The 20742-nt window shown below is 41.8% G+C and overlaps 1 protein-coding gene across 1 annotated transcript in view; it reads right to left on the bottom strand.

Annotated features, from left to right (window-relative positions):
* The window catches only part of L3mbtl4 (L3MBTL histone methyl-lysine binding protein 4), a 339815-nt gene that overhangs the window by 46253 nt on the left and 272820 nt on the right, over window positions 1-20742 (bottom strand). The window contains exon 14 of the mRNA XM_029470911.1: window positions 10132-10234. Within this exon, the coding sequence (XP_029326771.1) occupies window positions 10132-10234 (103 nt within the window). The remainder of the gene's footprint in view (window positions 1-10131; window positions 10235-20742) is intronic.

The raw sequence follows: 20742 nt of genomic DNA, 5'->3' as shown, positions 1-20742 counted from the left end.
TTCCTTCCTTCCTTCCTTCCTTCCTTCCTTCCTTCCTTCCTTCCTTCCTTCCTTCCTTCCTCCCTTCTTCCTTCCTTCCTTTCTTCCTTCTTTCTTTCCTTCCTCCCTCCTTAACTCTTTCCTTCCTACCATCTCTCTGTCCAACCATCTGACCATTCTTCATTCTTTTGAATCTGTGTGTACCGTCATACATACATGGAGACTGGAGGGAATTTTGTGGGATTTGGGGTTTTTTCCCTTTAACTCAGTGAATTCTGGAGATAAAACTCAGGTCATCAGGCTTGGTTGCAATTGCCTACCGAACCCACTGAACATCTCTGTGGTCATGAGCTATCTTCCTATTGTGTCTCATACTGCAGAAATGATGACCAAAGTGATGAAGAATTCAGTTTATTTTTAAAGCAATGGGCTGTTGTTGGAAGCCCTTACAGAACTATGTTCTGATTGATGGTGGCAGGAAGTGCTGAGGCTGAAGAGCACCTGAGCAAGATGTCCCCTCAAGTGAGCAGCACCAGTGAGTCAGCCAGTCACTGACTCAGGGATGATTATCAAGATTCAGGAATAGATTTAGACTGAGAGGCTTCGTGTACTGATAAAGAAGCTGTTGAGACCTTTTCAGTAAAAACATCACTGTCAGAGCTTCAGGGCCTTGTTGAAAGTCTTTAAACTCCCCATGGCTATGGGAGAGGAAACTACTCCACCGCAGAGAAGTGAGAAATTATCTAGAGCAATCATCTTGTTTTACATGTGACAATGGGCAAGTCCCAAAGTGATATGAATTAATTCTGGAATTAAAAGGATTAGCTAACTTGTTATTACTTACAGGATAAGGTGATCTGAAATTGTACTACTTTTGAAAAAAAATAAAGGATAATTTTCATTCCAGGAACATAGATATGTTGTTAAGATTAACTAAAGTGTGAGTTCTTTTAAATCATGTTTACTGCTTACAATGAATCATATTTGCCTTTGAAATATAATCCTAATGAGTAGATGAAAACAGATCTACTTAGTCTTGTGAACAAGTAGTGAGGGAGCTGGTCAGAGTGAAGGCTGGGAAGCTTGCTGGGGTCTAATGCACTTACTCCAGGAAGAAACCCCAGAAGTGCACAAGATTCTCCAACTCCCAAGCAATTTTGAGTTGCTCTTGGGCAATGAAAACAACAAAGGCAAAGAGAGACTGAAGGACTGGTACAAAGGATCCAGTGTCACATGATGAGTATGCCAGAGGTAAGAACCCAAGAGAACACTGTAAATTGTGTGGAAAGATGTGATGGCATCGGCAGGAAGATCTTCTCCTAGAGCAATCTAACAGCAGGATAACTGATGCATGCAGTCAAAACCACATGCAAACATTAGGACATAGTTAAAATCACACACACACATCCACACACACATACACACACACACACACACACACTCATACTCACACATACTCATACACATACTCACATGCATATATTCTCAAATACATGTATGCATACACAGACTCATGCACAAACCTACGTGTGCACACACTACCATACACACTCACATGCATATGCACTCACACACATGTGTACACACACACTCACATGTACATACACTCACACACATGCATAAACACATATACTGACATGTACATACTCTCATACACATATACACACACTCGCATGCACATATACTCTCACACACATGCACACACATACTCACATGCACATACACTCCCATACACATCCACACAAACTCACATCTACATATACTCTCACACACATGCATATAAATGCATGCACACACAAACATACACACACACTCACATGCACATATACTTTCACACAGATGCATGCATACATACACACACACACTCACACCCCCCCACACATACTCACATTCACATCCACAAACTCATATTTCACACAAATGCACACACACACACACACACACACATCTGTGCACATACTAATATGCACACTCTCGTGCACATACACTCTCACATGCATGCATGTACACACAAACATACACATGCACATGCACATGCACAAACACTCTCACACACATGCACACACACACACACACACACACTCACACACATGCACACAAGCTAGTGGAAGTGAAGAACTCTGCCCCATGTTTATAAATACTCAAAGCTGAGTAGATCCCATGCAGAAAGAAATCTGAAAGATGAATGTCTAGGCTTAAATATCTATTTCCAATCAATTTCCTTCACAGATGAAAGGTGTTTTCTGAGACACAGAGATGTAATATAGGATATTCAGACATCACAGTCAGATTTCAGAAAGTCCTTGACACAGAACACAAAAGGAGTGATCAAGAACTGAGGAGACCATGGCTGAGAGAAAAACCCAACTCTAGGAAGATTAGACAACGTTACTTCTGCCTGCTTCTCTCTCAGATTTCTCTGCACTGCTTATAGACAGGATGCGGGTTAAGGGGAGAGAGAGAAGAAGGGAGGAAAAGAAGAAAATATCATGCTGTATTCAGTTATCCTCGCTGGGCAGACTCAGTTAAGAAGCAACCTCAGGGATGTTTCTGAGCCTGTGCCCAGCCCTGCATTATGAGAATGCACCACACTGCCTTTACATAGGCACCAAACGCAGCTCCTTATTAACTGAGCTGTTTCCTCACACTTGGTAAGTATTTCTGAACAGCTGGATATAAAATAAATTTGGCACTATCAATATGAGATAAGGTAGAACTTGGAGGGGAGGAGACAGGAGAAAGTCATCATTTCTGACTGATATAAAATCCACAACACAAAGACAGTGATTACAATACTTTACGCACCCAAACCCATAAACTGCCATTGTATGTCTGAGGAATGTTTGACAACTGGAAAAAGTGTACTAAAAATTTTTTTTAGTGACAAAGCTAAAAACTAAATATTCTGTCTGATACTACTCAGACATTGGGAAAAATATCATGTGCATACATATAATGACTAGAAGCTGTCAAAAACTATCCACTTAAGGCATGTACATTGGTATTTGGGTTCTCCGAGGTTATTTCTATTTAACTAAAAATATTTATTATTTTTGTACGTGTATCACACACACAATGTGTGTGATGGGTGTGTATGCCTGAGGAGAAAAGGAGACCTTGTGGGGTCAGTTCTCTTCTTCATCTCTCTGTGCGTTCGTTCCAAGGGTTGAATGTGATCCTACACAGCAAGCAGCTCTACCCATTGAATCATCTTGCCTGCTTTTTGGGGTTATTTTTAAATATTTGTTGTCCTCTCTAGAATTATTTAATTCTGCCTCTGATATAAAAATTCTAATGTTAATCATCATGGACTTCAAATTTAAGCATATATATATATACACACATATATATGTATATGTATTCTATTTCTATATTTTTAAAAATTCTTTGATAGTTTCATACATGTCACATGATAAACTTTAGTCCCTTTTACCCCTGGTACCCAGACTCATCCTCCTCCTGCAGGGAAACTTGCTCCTTCTCAACATATCCCTTTTTACTTTCATGTCTTTATTGTGTGTTTTGACCTACTGAGTTCAAATAGGATTTTGTATAGAACACTCGCTAGTAGGAGGTTATGAAGCAGACCATGAACAATGTATTAGTGGGTACCCATCCTTTTCCCAGACATCATGAACTAGCCATAGTCCCTCAGGGAGGGGTGAGGTCTTACAAGCCCTTCCCTTTTGCCCATCAGTATGAATGGGCCAGTCTTATGGAACTCTTCTGCATTAACCACAGTTGCAGCGAGTTCGTTACTATGCTGGCTCTGTTGCCTCCACACCTCTGGCTTACCTCTTACATCTTTTCTTCCTACATCTCCATGATGTTCCCAGACCTTGGGATGATAGGTGTATGTGCATGGTATAATTTTCCATTTAGGGCCCAGAACTCCATAGTCATTTCTGTCCTTTGACCAGTTGTGAACCTTTGCCTACCAGCCAGGGGAATAAGGAGCATCTCCAAGCCAGGATAAGAACAACACTAATCTATGGTTGCTATTTTTAATTTTAAGAGAGCAGGTTTCCCTTATTGATGTTTTATTTTGATTTGGGTTCCCAAGAACATTTTAATCTCTTGAATTTATGTAGAACACCTTTTACACAAAGATAAGCCAATGCTATGTGTGCTTCCATAACAGTAAGTATATGATTCCTGTAGCTGGAACTTCATGCAACTTGGAATGACGTGCTTAATAAAATCTTGAGAATGTGTCAGAATGCAGGGCCCTTGGACACACTGCTCATCTGCTACAGAGCTAATGTATCAGAATGCAATGCTCTTGGACACATTGCTCTGTTGCTACAGAACTAAGCACTTCCCATGCAGGTCTCATCATTAAAGGGTTGAAAACATTGAACTCCTGTTTAATTATTCCACCTTTCATGAAGTCCAACTTGTAAATTAGCCTTTAAGAATCTTACAGAAATTGATAGAAGCAATATTAGGACACACAGCTGACCTTTTTGTTGTCTTATCTGTGCTTTTACAAAATTGGGTAATTAATCATGTCATTCTAAGAACTGAAAGTATCCCTTAAAGTCAAGCTCTCCTTTACATTGCCTGTCAAGGGGACATTACATTGACAAGTTTATTTTTAAATTCTACTCAGTACAATTTCACTACATGGTAACGCAGAGTCAAGGACAATGGCTGCCCAGGGACAGGAGAATCAGACAAATGTGGCTCCACAGCACTGAGTCCTTCTCTTGGCATGAGAAATCTTTAACTGAAGGTGGCTTTGAATTAAGAAGGGCTGTGCCTGTGGACTCAAGGCTGTGCTTTGAGACTATACTTCAGTCAGCCATTGTAAGTTGTTGCAATTTACAGAGACAAATTAAATAGCAAAGATACTTTAGAAGATGTTTTCCTTTTTACCTGGAGGAGGAAAGGTCTGTTGTGAAGAATTAACATAGCTACAAAGAGGTCGGAACATAATTATCAACAATTAGGTCGGTTATGATGAGTGGTAAAAACAGTTTAGAAGGGGGACAAAAATGTGGCAAAGGGAGAAAGTAAATTTATCCATGTCCCTTTACAATAATTTCTTATTTTTCTCCTCACCAAACTGATTAGAGGGTGAAAGAGTAGAGATGTATCCAGGTAAGTCACGACAGAAGAGACATAGGAGAGAAGAAAAGTCTACAGACTGAGGAAGACAGGAGCGAGTGTTCTGGGAGTCAGAGTGCAGGGCGGAGGTCACAGGACACACTAGGAAGTGAAGGAGACTCTCAGGGGACAGAGCTGAAGTTGACATGGGGGACTCCCATAGTGTGAATGGTTAGCACCTTGTCACCCTTCCAGAGCCCAGCATATGTAAAAACACCTGTTGAGCTTTCTGAGACCCTACTTTCAGGAGTAAACACAGAGGAAGATTGTCAGGATTTGAGAAATGTGCCATATATATGACATATGGGAGAGGAAGCCAACCTCTCTCTCTCTCTCTCTCTCTCTCTCTCTCTCTCACACACACACACACACACACACCCTATCTACCTATCTAAAATGATCTCATCCTCAGTTTTGAGCTGACCCTCTGTCTCCATGTCAACCCCATCTCGAGGAGTTAACCTGAGGTCTAAGTGCACAAAAAAACACTCAAAATCACCTCACGAATACAAATCTCCACACTTCAGAGCAATAGGTGTCACCCTGTGTTTGCTTGTGCAACATGCTAGTCATGTGTGCCTTGCATCCCACATACATGCAATGGGCCAGAGGCCCCCGTGTCATAGGGCTGCCAGGTTCTCTGTGCTAAGAATGTAATTATTCCTTCCCGAGTAAATTACCTTTGTACTCTTTTATGGCAGGGAGGTAGATCAAGTCTCTGAGACTATTCTATTTATTTAGAAGGAACACAACTTCTAGTTCATCTTGGAACTTGGCTCAAAAGTTAAGTTTTAATTTTTTAGCCCCAAGATGGCTATCTTTAAATATTTCTATGTTAACTGATACAACTAGTTCATTCGATCCACTATGCAAATTCATTCAAATAGAATGTAAATTGTGTGATAATTGCATGCCAAAAGTCCCATTTTCTCACAGATAGGAGCCGATGCAGTTTCTTCCAAATAATGGCTTATGCATATTCTACATAAACTTCAGTCTTGAATATTGGTGTTAACCCCTTGAATATTTTAACAAAAATGAAAATAAAGCCGACTGAAATCTGTTTCTACAGAGCCTGCAGGGTCTCCCTTCATGATCTGTTAACGTGGTAGAGCATTTTCGGAAGTCTTCGGTGCTGACTTGATGTCAATACTCTTATCAGCTGAGCAAAATGAGACGCTGACAGCTTGTTTTAAGAAGACTTTTACTTCCTTTCAAAATACCATCCCTTCAGCATGAGAACTAGAACTTCTGACACAGTGAGATAAAAGCAATACTCACTAATTATGTGCCCCTTGCAGACTGAGAGACTCTCACAGAAACAGAGGCAAACCAACCACCACTGTCCTAGCAGCAGCAGACTGGGGAGACTTCTTAGTTCCCCAGGCATTGGAAGCAGGAACAGGTGGTGTTTTAGACAGGCCATGGTGGTTTAAGTGGGAATGGTCCTTTCAGGTTCATGTGTCTGAATACTTGGTTGCCAGCAGGTGGAACTGTCGGAAAAGATTAGGAGGTATGGCCTGGAGGAGGTGTGTCACTGGAGGTGGGCTTTGAGGTTTCAAAGATTGTTGTTGTTCCCAATGTCTGTCTGTGTCTGTGTCCGTGTCCGTGTCCGTGTCCGTGTGTGTGTGTGTGTGTGTGTGTGTGTGTATGTCTGTGTCTGTGTGTGTGTCCGTGTCCGTGCATGTGTGTGTGTCTGTGTGTGTCTGTGTCTGTCTGTGTGTCTGTGTCTGTGTCTGTGTCTGTGTCTGTGTCTGTGTGTGTGTGTCCGTGTGTGTGTGTCTGTGTCTGTCTCCCTCTCTCCCTCTCTCCCCCTCTCCCTCTCTCCATCTCCACCCCCTCTCTCTCCCTCTCTCTCTCTCAGCCTGCTACCTGCGATGCAAATGTGAGCTCTCACCTGTTCCTACCACCATGCTCCACCATCATGGATGCTAAACCCCTACAACTGTAAGCCCAAATTAAACACTTCCTTTTACAAGTTGCCTGGGTCATGATGTCTCACGGCAAGAAAACTGATACTTGGATGCCTGCCCTCCCTGAGTGCAGCAGGTTGGGGGTCTGCTTTTGGGTTTATTGCCTTTCTCTTTGACTATACCAATTGCCTAACAATCATTGGGAAAACATTTTAAAATGATGTCTTTGGGGTTCAAAAACTAAATCTATGCCAAAAGAGAAAAGTACTTTTGTTTAGAGTATATAAGGCTGTTCTTTTTTTTTTTCCCTTTAAATTTGTCAAGAACAACTCAAGCTACAGTTGGCTCTGGAATATATCTGGGTGTGAATGAAGGGGATGTACAAAGACCTCACCTGATTCTTACCTTCTTTTTGATTACAGGAACAGCATTCATGATACTCCCTTTGGGTGTGAGATGGAATATTTCTAACAGTCTTGTGCCTGGACCATGTGGCTATGTGTGTATAACTGAACAGACACCATCACACAAAGGAAGTGAAGATCGGTGCTTCTAAACATTTAGAGTTATGCAAGGCTTAGGCCACAATAACACAAAGAACATGCAAGCAAGCTCCAGACACTGGAGAGAACACAGTCTATCTCTTCAGTTAGTTACAGGTCAACTTAAATATTTTCTCAGGCTACAAAGGCAGCAAATTGACTAAATGATTAAAGCCGGGGTACGGATGTTCACTATGGCTAGAGCTTCCCACATTGCCCCAGCTCCCCACTCTCCAGTGACTGCCTCCTTATAGGCTACACAACTCCACTGGGCAGCATGGCTTCATTTATCCGTATAAAACAATGTTAGTGGAAGGAAGACTCCAGGCTTTCTGCTCATGCATAAGTTTGGATGTTTTATTTACATTATGGATTCACTGACACACCTTGTAGCTCCTTAGTCAGCATGTAAGTGTAAAAAGTCAAATTCTTAAACTGTTTTTCTTTTCTAAATTAAAGATAAGTTAATTACAGCTGTTCATACTTGTCCGTTTTCATTTCTGAATCCCTGGTATTGGGAAGTTCTTGTATACCTTGCCTTTACTTATTCAAGCCTTGCTCTATTATAAACAGGCCCACAGCTGGACAAGAGCCATTGCCCCACTGAATGGCAACACACCTCCTGAGCAGCCCCAAGCATTTGTGGGTTTGGGAGGTGGGGTAATGTCTTATGGCTCCAAATTCACTAAGATGTCCCATTTTTGCCCTGTTGTACATATATGGTGTTTCCTTTGTTTTCTCTGTATGCTTTACTCACTGTTACTTCATATTCTAGATTGTGCAACCAAACACTGAAAGAGTCTTTGGTAGATAAAGCACAAATGCTCTCATATCAATGATTGAACCATACAATGAAAAGCAGCAAGCAGGCTCTGTTTGAGACATACTGAGTCAGCAGAGAGCTTAGAGAAGCTTCAAAAACAGGAAAACCACACCCGTGGACTCTGGCCTCTTCAGAACCCAGCTAGAAAATGTGAGCTAGTGAGGTTGCTCAGTGATGCTGGCAAGGCAGCTTGGAAGAAGAGAAGAACATGGGGGATCCTGCTGGGCATGAAACCGCAAGAATGTTCAAGCACCTCAGCCCTACAACAAGACCTCATCAGAGAGCTTTGTGGAAAGGACTGGCTGCAATATTATGACTTGGATATGTTAGAAGTCAATGATCTAAATTGTTCTAAAGGAAACACCAAGAAAAACCCATCACTCCAAAAATTACAATGAAGGCAGAATACTCTGTGAGTGTAGTGGCTATTTTTGGTTGTCAACTTGACTATATGTGAAATGAACTACAATCCAGAATTGGAAGGCTCACCTGTGATCCTGATCTTGAGGCTTGGAGATACAAGTTTCTGACCTGGATCTTGGCCTGGAGATCTTGAGGTATAGTGACTATGAATCCCAAGAGACTAAGGCAAGGAGATCTCTGAGTTCAAGGTCATCTGGGACAAAGCAAGTCCCAGATCCAGGTGTGGTGGCACAAATCTTTAATCTGGGCCACACCTTCTGCTGGAGACATAAGGACTTCTATGCACAGCTGCTGCTGACCATCGTTGGGGAGTTGGACAAAGACTGTAAGTCATCATAACAAATTCCTTTACTATATAGAGACAGCCCATAAGTTCTGTGACTCTAGAGAAGCCTGACTAATACAGTGAGGCTCTCTTGAGTATGTCAAATAGAACTCTGTGGTGGCATAACTATCTTACATGTCCTAGCCACAGATGACCACTCAGCACATGAAACAGGGCTGTGTGGCTGTGATGGGAGAGGATATTGTCAAATTATCTAATTTTAATGAATTTAAAACAAAGCAGAATCTTGGGGCTAGTGAATATCAGATTGTAATTTATAGCCCGGACTACACACACACACACACACACACACACACACACACACACACATTCATGTATAAGCATATACGTAGGCCAACTTAATATTAGGCAAATTTAATATTGGTTCTTTTCAGTTTTAGTTTACGTTCTTTTACTAGAACATTAATATGAATAACTCATCTATGAATAACTTTACAAACTAATGGGAATAGGAACAATAGCAAAGGCTTATGTGTTGATTCAATTATATTTCTTTTGTAAGTGCCATGTATTTTGTATTCTTCTGAACACCTAAGACATGGAAAATAATTTCACTTTCATTTCATATGCCTTAACAGAATCATCTATTTGGCAAACAAATTAAAAGGAGAAAAAAAAAGAATTTAAAGTAAACAGAAAACAGGAGGGAAAAGCAAGTGTTTCTGGGATTTTTCTACAAGAAAGACTCAGCAGGTATGGAGACGATTCAGAACAAGCAGAGATACAGGCAGGGGAAGACATCAGAGAGGGGGTGCTTTAAGGAAACCCTACATTGCAGAGCCTCAGAAGCTTCAAGTGGGACTTAGAAATGCCTCCGCAGCCCAAGACCCTTCAAAGTCAGAAGAGAACAGATAGAAGGGCTGGTTAAGAAAGGGTCTCAGCATCTCAGCAGAGGAGAAAGGATAGTGATGGACTAGCAGACTCTGAGACTCAGTTATGACAGGCTCCCACTCATCCCTAAAATGACTTATGTAAAAAAAAGAAAAAGGTCTTTACCTGTGGTGTCCTGCATAACGTGGGCCACGGATATGACCTATGCCTCGGCACCCAGGAGTAGGACATGCAGGTTGACCTGGAAGGATTTTCACATGCTTTGACCCTTCAGGAAGTAAAAGAACATGGCTTGAAAAAACTCTCATTGAAGAACCGTAAATTCTGAACTATGTAAGTGACGTTAACTGAAACGTTACAAACTAAAATAAATGGTCAATGAAATGACCGAGGACTGTGACAATTTATAAAATGATGAGGCAGAGCTGCCCATGGCTGTCACAGATACCACCACAGCACAGCTCATATCACAGAGAAGAAAATGAATAGGCATTGAAAAAACTGTAAAAGGAGACATAAGAAAGCTTACTTATTTTTCAAAGATAAGTAATGGCAAAGGCCACATATTCACAAGCTGATGACTGAATTGCATATATCTTCACCACCAAGACACTCCATGGGAATGCAGAGCCCAGCACCTTCTCCCTAGTGCACATGCACACAGAGATAGACACAGAGACACACACGCAGACATTCACACATGTACACACAAATGTGCACACATACACACACTCAGACACAAACACCCAGACACAAACATAAACACACATTCACACACACTCTCACGCACAGACAGAACAATCACACAAACACAGACACACAGAGAGACACATATATACTCAGATGCAACCAGATACCCACACATGCATGTGTGCATACACAGATCTACACATACCACAGGCACAGTCACACACATGCATATAGACAGAAACACAGACATATAGAGACATACAAAGGCACACACACACACACACACACACACACACAACTCATGCAATGCTCCCTCCTATCCCTTCTTACTCACCTAGGAGGCACATGCCTTGCTTATCCCTACACTTTCCTTCCCTTTCCCAGCTCTCACGCTTCTACCTCAGGCCCAGCAAGCCTCAAGCTGCCCTTCCCATTCTCTGGATCAGTATTTCCTCTCTCCTAGCTCCAGTATCTTCTGACAGCTATGACATGCTCCCTATAGCCCTGTGCAGAAGGCTTTCTTCTCTGGGCATCCACCTGGCAGACATGAGCCTTCTCCTTCCCTGCTCCCCTCTTCCTCTCCCAGACCTCCTGATTCCTATCTTCCTGGACAGTCACCAATCTCACACTCACCAATTGTAGTGTGTTACCATGTCACTGGGGAAGATTGTGGCTTCCAAACCATGGAGTGTCACTCCATTCTGTTTGCGACAGCTGGTGTTGAAATCACAGAGGCCACCTGCTTCCTATCCACATGTACAACTCCACTACTGGAACCACTGACCTCCACTCCAGTGGCCATACACAGTGGACCATACTGGGACTTCTTTGCCCCACACTTACTGAAACCGCAGTCCAGCTGATGGTAGTAGCTCCTTTCTGTCCCTCGGGCTTGCTCAGGAGTCCCAGCTGTTCTCAACTCCATCAGTGGGCTTTCAAGGCCATCTATTCCCATGCCTCCATTTCCTCTCACCAGAAGCCCACTCCCGCATCTAACTTAAGGGTCTATCTGCCACGCTTTGACACCCTATTGCAAATAACTCTGCTCCAGCTCCTTTGACTTTTTGTCACTCTAGCTATGGGAAGGGGAACCTGAGATCAGCTCAGTTAGGCTGCTCCCAACTGTTTTCCATAACTGCTTTCTGGGAGGTGAGCTGGACAATAACCGTGCACAGTGCTGACTGCGCAAAATCCTCCATTCACCTCCTGGCTCTGCTCTAGGCAGCTGATCCTGGATGTTGCCAACTGGGCAAACAGGAATCAGTGGACAGGAACTGTCCTCTCCTGCCTGTGTGTTCTCATGGCTGGTTCCCTTTCCTCTTTTCCCTGCAATGCAGGGAGCATTCTCCTCTCTTCAATCTGCGTACTATTTTTGCATGGACTCAGTGTCTGGGTCTTCAGGATCTTTAGACTATCACATTGAGTAAATAGGCAGAATTTAAGTACAATCCAGTTTTGGGCATTACACAAAGGAAGCAGAAACAGAAACAATAGAGCCCATGTTCCCCCCAACCCCAGCAGTGTTCACTCTTTCCCCTCTGCAGACTGATGCCTTGAAGGGTGGCCTCTGCTTCTTCAAACCACACTAATCTATCCTTCTTGGTCATTGTCATGGTTTGTATGGGCCAGGGAGTGGCACTATTAGGAGGTGTGGCCTTGTTGGAGTAGGTGTGGCCTTGTTGGAGTAGGTGTGGCCTTGTTGGAGTAAGTGTGTCACTGTGGGTGTGGGCTTTAAGACCCTCATCCTAGCTTCCTAGAAGTCAGTATGCTGCTAGCAGCCTTCAGATGAAGATGTTGAACTCTCAGATTCTCCTGCACCACCATCCCTGCCTGGATGCTTCCATGTTCCTGCCTTGATGATAATAGACTGAACCTCTGAACCTGTAAGCCAGCCCCAATTAAATGTTGTCCTTATAAGAGTTGTCTTGGTCTTGGTGTCTGTTCACAGCAGTAAAACCTTAACTAAGACTGTCATGAATAACCTCAACACAGGAACCTATATCAATTACAAATTAAATTCACCTAACCTTCAAGATGCACCTAACCTTCAAGAGACTGGAGGCCCCAGGGAATTTAGAGGTCAGGTGGGTGGGGGGTGGGAACATTAGGGTAGGGAGGAGGTATGGGATGTAGAATAGTCGGAGGGTGGATAGGGCAGGGAATAAAATATAGAGTGTAAAAGTTAAATTATTAATTTTTTAAAAATTAAATAATTACTTATCTGATATCCATTTCTTTTGTTAGAGGATGTGAGCTCAAATCTGTTTTGCATCTGTGTAATCAATACCTAATCTGACACACAACTGGCCCTTTATAAGTAAAGAAATTTGGGTGCAATAGCATAGAGTTGTAGCAATGGGGGATGAGAAACTGTGGGGAGCAACCAGAAAGTCCCAGGTGCCAGGAAAGCAAAAGACTCTCAGAACCCCACAGGGATGGCATTAGCTGAAATACCCCCACAAAGAGGAGGGATAATCTGTCAAGACCATATCCAGAGGTTAGGCATGGCCCCCTGGTTGAAGGATGGGGTCATCCACCCATCTCCAAAATTTTAACCCAGAATTGCTCTTTTTCTGAAGGAAACACAGGGACAAAGAATAAAGAAGAGACTGAAGGAAAGGCCATCCTGAGACTGCCCCACCTGGGGATCCATCCCACATGCAGGCATCAAACCCAGACACTATGGATGATGCCAAGAAGTGCTTGCTGATAGGAGCCTGATACAGCTGTCTGCTGAAAGGCTCTGCCAGATCCTGACCAATACAGATGCAGATGCTTGCAGCCAACAATGAGACTGAGCACAGGGAACCCAATGGAGAAGTTATGGAAAGGACTGAAGGAGCTGAAGGGGACTTATCTGGCATCAATGGGAGGGGAGGCCTTTGGTTCTGTGAAGGTTTGATGCCCCAGTGTAGGGGAATGGTAGGGCAGTGAGGCTTAGTGGGTAAGTGGGTGGGGGAGCACCCTCATAGAAGCAGGGTAAGGAGGAATGGGATAGAGGGTTTGCAGAAGGGAAATTGAGAAAGGAGATAATATTTGAAATATGAATAAACAAAATATCCAATTTTAAAAAATAAAAATAATAAAAAAAAACTTCCTCAGGGTGTCTAAGTCAGGGTTTCTATTCCTGCACAAACATCATGACCAAGAAGCAAGTTGGGGAGGAAAGGGTTTATTCAGCTTACATTTTCCGCATTGCTGTTCATCACCAAAGGAAGTCAGGACTGGAACTCAAGCAGATCAGGGAGAAGGAGCTGATGCAGAGGCCATGGAGGGATGTTCTTTACTGGCTTGCCTCCCCTGGCTTGCTCAGCCTACTCTCTTATAGAACCCAAGACTACCAGCCCAGAGATGGCACCACCCACAAGGAGCCTTTCTCCCTTGATCACTAATTGAGAAAATGCCTTACAGCTGGATCTCGTGGAGAAATTTCCCCAACTGAAGCTCCTTTCTCTGTGATAACTCCAGTCTGTGTCAAGTTGACACAAAAATAGCCAGTACACAGGGTTATGAGTAACTGTGTTGCATGAAATACTAAGCAAGGTTGGGTGATATTAGAATCCTAATGCCTAGTGAAATTAGAAAACATACTTCAAAATTTCATACATTTACTAGACAACAGAAAATTGTCTTATATATTTCCTGAGCATGAAACAACTTGAAGGACAAATATAGAAAACCAAGAATTGCTTCATCCAGGGCTAAGCATAGCTCAGAGTTATACAGCAAGTGCTTGCCTAAAGGCCCCAGGGTTCAAACCACAGTAAACTGTCTCTAGGAAACAGCTCTTAAAAAACAAACAAATAAAAACTAACTCTTAAACAAGCCAGAAGGGCTGGTATTTAAATATTTAAAGTCCTTAGTTAAAGACATATGCATAAGCGTTTCTACCACATTTAGTAGGTAGGGATCTTTTAACTTATTACAAGAAGCAAAGGGATGCATGAGAGAAGAAACGAGAATACAAACCAGACTTCTTCCTATCTTTGTCTCTTGATGTGCACATGCTGTATGCACTGAGTAAGATCACCCTGCTGTCTCAGAGATCAAAACCAAGCAAGCAGAAACCATTTCCTTCACCCTAGATGCCTCTCTGTGGATACCACATCACGTGCAGGAAATGCTAATTCATAGTATTTTCTGTAATAGTTTAACACCCTGGATTGAGTTAAAGTTTGAAGTGATAATTTTAATATTAACCCGGGCTTTGTGTCTCTGATTCCTGATGGGTGCCATATTTCTCTTCTTGTTAGAGTTGAGGGGAGAGGCACAGCCTGGATGATTGGAGGAAGGTTATCACATGAAGACCGCAGCAAAAGACAACACAAAGAATAAAGAAGAGCATGAAATAATAATGTGTTGATTTGCAGACAGTTCCCTCATTGAGTTTTGAATGCTGAATGGTTGATGGTCAACTCTATTGGGGGAAAGTAACCTGTAAATTCTGGAATGATTTTCATCACCGATTCTAAGATAAAAGATGTCTATGATCAAGTTAGTGTAGGTTTTTTTTTTTCTATATAAAATAACATTTTTGCCAAGAGCATCTTTCTTGTAATTGGATATTTAGAAATGTAAGTCTGGAGAAAAAGTTTCCCTGCTCTGAATTATTTTGCTAGGGAACGGGTCCCAGCCCTTGTCACTGTTTCCTGAAATCATCTTCTCTCGTCCTTTGCTGCCTCCTGTCTCTCTTGGCTAGATCGTTGTGCACATGCTGTATGCACTGAGCAAGAAGAAGATTGGCTTCTTGTAATAAGTCTTCACATCTAACTTCTTACCACCCTGTCTCTGGCAGCCATTCACACCATGACTGATCAAGGGTAGCTACTCTGTAGGGGTGCTTTCTGGATAAATACTGACAATATCAGCTAAAATTGCATCCATCGCTGGTCAGGAGGACTTAACACAGCCATGAGAATTAGTCTGCATTAGTCTGGATTCAGTTCGAGTTCAGAAGTCTGTCTCTGACCCTCTAAGTAGTATGAGCCACTTACTATGTCAAGTGTAAGTTTCCTTGGACATGGGTAAACAGAAGGGCTAGGGTCCTTTTTGTAAAGACAAAGATGAACAAAAAGTGTTTGCATAAACCAGAAATTGTCTGTACCTGTTTGTCCTAACATGAGAGAAATGGGACCTCCAAGTCTCAGGGACTCTGTAGTCACTGACGGATAGGCTGCTCACCCCAAATTCATGTTCTCCTTTTTGGCTAACCTTTATTTAAAGTCACCATGTGCCCATCTAAAGGTGACACCACAAGAAGACCTGTTGGAAGGGTGAGGGACAGGCCTTACTGTCCTGTCCCACCTGTCTCTGAATTCCTCAAAAGGAAGACGTGACCTCCTGGTGGTGACAGACAAAAGGTCAGAAATCAAAGCACTGGGACAAGGACAAAGACACAACATTGACAGCCCTCAGACTTGCCCCCAGAGAAGAAACACAGAGTGCAAAGAACCCTCTTGGAGTAAACTACTGTGAATAGATTCTGCAATTCCAGCAGCTGAAGAATATTAAGCTAAATAACAATTCTGTTGATTTTTTTCCTTTGTTAAAACCAAGCAATTTCCCGTTTTTAAACAAAAACAGTTGTGTACGGCATGAGATCTGTTACATGTAGACAGGACATGATGGGAGCCATCAAAATGGTAAGAGATTGTACTGATGGCTGGAAAGCCGGAAAAGGACCTGTCCTTTCTTATTTCCAAATGCCCTTCCTGGTGACCAAGGAATATAATCCACTGTGAAAAGGATGGATTTTTGCAACCAGAATTGGTCAGATACCGGGACCATCCTCCCCACAGCCCCAAACTGGCTTCTCTCAGAAGCATCGCTTGTTTGGGTGCACAGAAATCCCAGAACAGTCTTAACACAGATGAAAACAAATGAAGAATACCTGTTCATCTAAATGTGCATCAGTCCAGATAGCCCAGAGCCTGCATCAGAGACCCAGGACCAGAATGCAATGTCCTTGTCCTCAAACAACCACTGATGACTCCTTACTGAAAACACATGCACTTAACCTACTTCCTTTAGCAGCTTTTAAATAACACAACATTAGCTCTCCACCATAACACACAAACACTGCTGCTTGGAAAGCTAGGCAGATTTAAATGTTGCCAGTAACAGAAACATGAAGATACTTTATCCCTTCTTGTTTTAAAAATGATCATTGAGGCTTTATTTGTTCATTTAAAGAAGGGATATGAAAATATCATTTGTTTTCCAGTTTTCCACAATCTCAGGATACTTCACCAACTAGACGGAAAGACCTGGTCTTCTTGGAGCTTAGCTTCTGCTGACATAAATAGAATAAACAGTCAGTAAGAGGCTGGGTATGGCACTGGGGAAGGAGGGTGGTATGCAGGCACAAACTGGAGAGCAAGGACTAGAAGATGATGTTCTGGGAGTATGGGGATGTGTCTTAAGACAGGGCAGCCAAGGTGCTGTAGTTAGCAAGATGAGCCACAAGTTCACGGACAGAGTACCTGAGCCCCTGGGACAAGGGGAGAGTGGTGAGTGGTGATGTGGTCAAGATAGAAGAGTCTTCCTTCTATTCGGGCATGGGCTGGACAAACCAGAAGTACAAAACAGAGAATGAGTAGATGAGATGCTCCTGCTGACCTCCACTTGCTTCTTGGTCAGAACTGAGCTTAAGCAGACTGTTGGTACCCTCCCAAGCAGTAACCTCCCAAGAGGCAAGGCCTGACAAGCAGAGTGGATGCTGACCATCCAAGAGACAGGATGGGATTCTTGCCAATAAATGAAAGTCTAAGGACCACAAACTGGAAATGTTTAGGGGTAGACACAGAAAGGGCCAGGAAGAAGGCTAAGAGGGTCACCAGGGAAGGAAACCCAGGAGAGAACACCAGAGAATCACAGATGCAAAGGGAGAACCACTGGACATCCCACCTGCACCTGGGTTTGGCAAAGTCTATTTTCATGAAAAATGAAGAGACTGGTAGGAGCAGAGGAGAAGTTAAGATTGAGGATTTAGTTTCAGGATTTCTTATTTAGAAAGTGGGATAACAATGATTACTAAAGAGTGGGCTTAGGATTAAAATATTTTCATTGATCCTTTTATAAAATAATAGAAATATGAGTTTATTTTTCTTTTGTCTTAGTTACAATGCTAATTCCTTAGTAGAGGGTAGAGGGGTAATGTCAGAAAAGCTGCAAATGTAACAGGGACAAATGGGGGCAAAGCCAGAATGTGCACAGGGGTTGCCACATCCTTTGGGATAATAAAAGTGCCCATGGCACATTCTGTGCCCTCAGCAAAGGCAGTGAGGTCATCAGTGGAGCATGGGAGGGGGAGCAGAAAGATACCTCACGACTAGAACTAAAGTAGATAAAATAGGCCATTCATGCATGCACATCCATTTTTTCAAGTAAATAAAGTTTTATGGGCTTTATTTGAAATTTGAAACTGTTAAGCTAGATCTTCCTTTTTAACATATTTATTCATAGTTAGCAAAATTTTAGTGAAATAATTATCATTTTATGAGACAGAATGCAAATAATAAGTACCATCTTTAAAGTATAATTAACAAGGCATTCATTCCCAGGTCCTCTCCTGATTGATGAAATCAGAGGTGACCAATGCCTATTGCGTTAGAATAAATAATTTCCCAAGCACAAGGGACTCGAGTAATGAAGATTATGGTTGCTTATCTTAAGGTTTCTAGATGTAATGTTTTAATATGTGTATAGAATGGGAAAAGAATAGTTAAGTGGAGCTACAAAAAGGAATTTTTAAAAGTTCCCTAGAATGTAAATTTTATATTTCCTTGCCAATCTAGAAAAAAAAAAAAAAAAAAAAAAAAAAAAAAAAAAACGGTCCTTGGAAAGGTGGCTTAAGAATCTTTGTAGCACCTGAACCCATTTAGAACTGTGGTGGTTCTGAGGATCAGAGCATGCAACAGTAAACTCTCACATAGCAAAGGTAAGGAAGACATGTAAAAATAATTGCCCAAATGTCTCTACCACAGACCCTATGGAGATTCTTAGCAGCTAAGCAAAGGGGGAATACTATCTTGGGCATTATTTATCACTTAAGAGAAGTAAGAAGTCACTTTTCTAATGAAGAATGGGCAAATGTTTTCTTAGCAAAATTGTAAAATGTCTTTAGCATACATTAAGCTCTGTAAAAGTCCTGAATTACACAGTGCTCCCTGATAAATATGTTGTGACATATAAACAGAACTTTGGAGGAAAATAAGATGTTCTAACTCAGCATCTGGATAAACATCTTAGACTGGGCTGTGCATATGAGACAGAACTACCTACATCTCTCTCTCTCTCTCATCTATCTACCTATCTATCTATCTATCTATCTATCTATCTATCTATCTATCCATGTGTATACACACATATATGCAAACACACAGACACACACACACACACACATATATATACATATAAGTATGATGAGATTTAAAAGGGAGACCACACAAATTAAATTTGAGATGTTTCTCCTTTCAAATATACCAAAATATTTTAAAGTAAAGAATTTATTCCCCAATAAATATTATCTCTAACTATTTAAACACACAGAATTAGGCTTATGATGTTGTCAAACAACAACACAGGCCTTCATAGAGATGCTTCTAGTTCCTTAATCAGGCAGAAGAAAGGCTCTACTGCAGATGTGCACTGGGGCAGAATTGGGAGATGCCCTGTGTATTGGTTTAACTGTTATTTACTTGTGCCTATTGCATTAGAATAAATAATTTCCCAAGCACAAGGGACTCGAGTAATGAAGATTATGGTTGCTTATCTTGGGGGGGGGTCTTCACTGTTCATCCACTGTGTGCCTTGCAAATGCTTCCTCCATTTCTGTGATTTCCTTTGTCTGCAGAAACTTTTCCACTACATTGCCACTGGTTTGTTTTTAATCTTGTTGCCTGTGTTGTGAAATTCAGAAGCTTACAGTTAGGACCAATGCCAGAGCCCGGCAGTTGCAAGCCCGAGATGCTAACTCTAGGGAGATTTAAGGAAGAGAACCTGCCTAAGGTTGAGGCCATCTGAGTTTTAGGGAGTTACAGGCTAGGACAGCCACACAGGTATAGCCTGTCTGAGAGCAAAGCCACCGATAAGCAAACCAAAGGAAAGGATCTGTTGCTTCTCTGTGCTCTCTTCTAGAAGGTTTGCAGCTTCAGGTCTTAACACTTGAGCTGTAAATGTATTTTAGGTTAATTTATGCATACAATGTATGGGTCTAATTTAACTTTCTCTTCATGTGGTATAGTTGGAACAGTTTCTGATGAAATCCTCTGTCTCTCTCTGTCTCTCTCTCTCTCTCTTTTCTTCTGAACAACATGTTGAATAAAACTGTTAAATGTAGGCAGTCTTTTCCTGTTCCAATCTTACTATGATCTTAGCCGTGAGCTTCTCATAATGGTTTTATGTTGAGGGCCTCTCCTATATCTAGGTTTTGTTGTTGTTGTTTGTTTGTTTGTATGTTTTAGGTTATTTTTGTTATCAAAGTATGTTGAATTTTGTCAAAAGCATTTTGTGCATCTAGTGACATAACCCATTGGTGCTTGCCCTTTATTCGTTTCATAAACTACATAAACTACATCAATTTTGGTTCTTTATAGAGGAATTTTGCATTTTTGTTTATCAGGAATTATTGGCCCACACATATCTTTCCTTTTAGTAATACTATCTAACTTCAGCAGCAGGATGAGTCTGGCTTTGTAAGGTGAGCTTGGAAGCACTGTATCCCTTTCAGTTGTCTGTGTGTGTATTCATGTATGTCTTTCTCTATGTGTAAGTAAATACATAGCATATAGAAGTACCCACCAGAGACAGAAAGCTAGCTATTAAGTAGGTCCAAATTGAGTGGATTCTACCAGGACATGGAAGCCAGAGATTTTCACTTTCCTCATCGGCTTCAACATGTTTCTTTTTTTTTTTTTCTTTTTTTTTGATTTTTAATATTTTTATTACATATTTTCCTCAATTACACTTGCAATGCTATCCCAAAAGTCCCCCATAGTGCCCCCCACTTCCCTACCCACCCATTCCCATTCTTTTGGCCCTGGCATTCCCCTATATTGGGGCATATAAAGTTTGCAAGTCCAATGG

The sequence above is a fragment of the Mus caroli genome, chromosome 17 (genome assembly GCF_900094665.2).
Source record: "Mus caroli chromosome 17, CAROLI_EIJ_v1.1, whole genome shotgun sequence".
NCBI classification, from domain to species: domain Eukaryota; kingdom Metazoa; phylum Chordata; class Mammalia; order Rodentia; family Muridae; genus Mus; species Mus caroli.
Note: the sequence above shows the minus strand (reverse complement) of the source record. Positions and strands in the feature narration are given on the sequence as shown.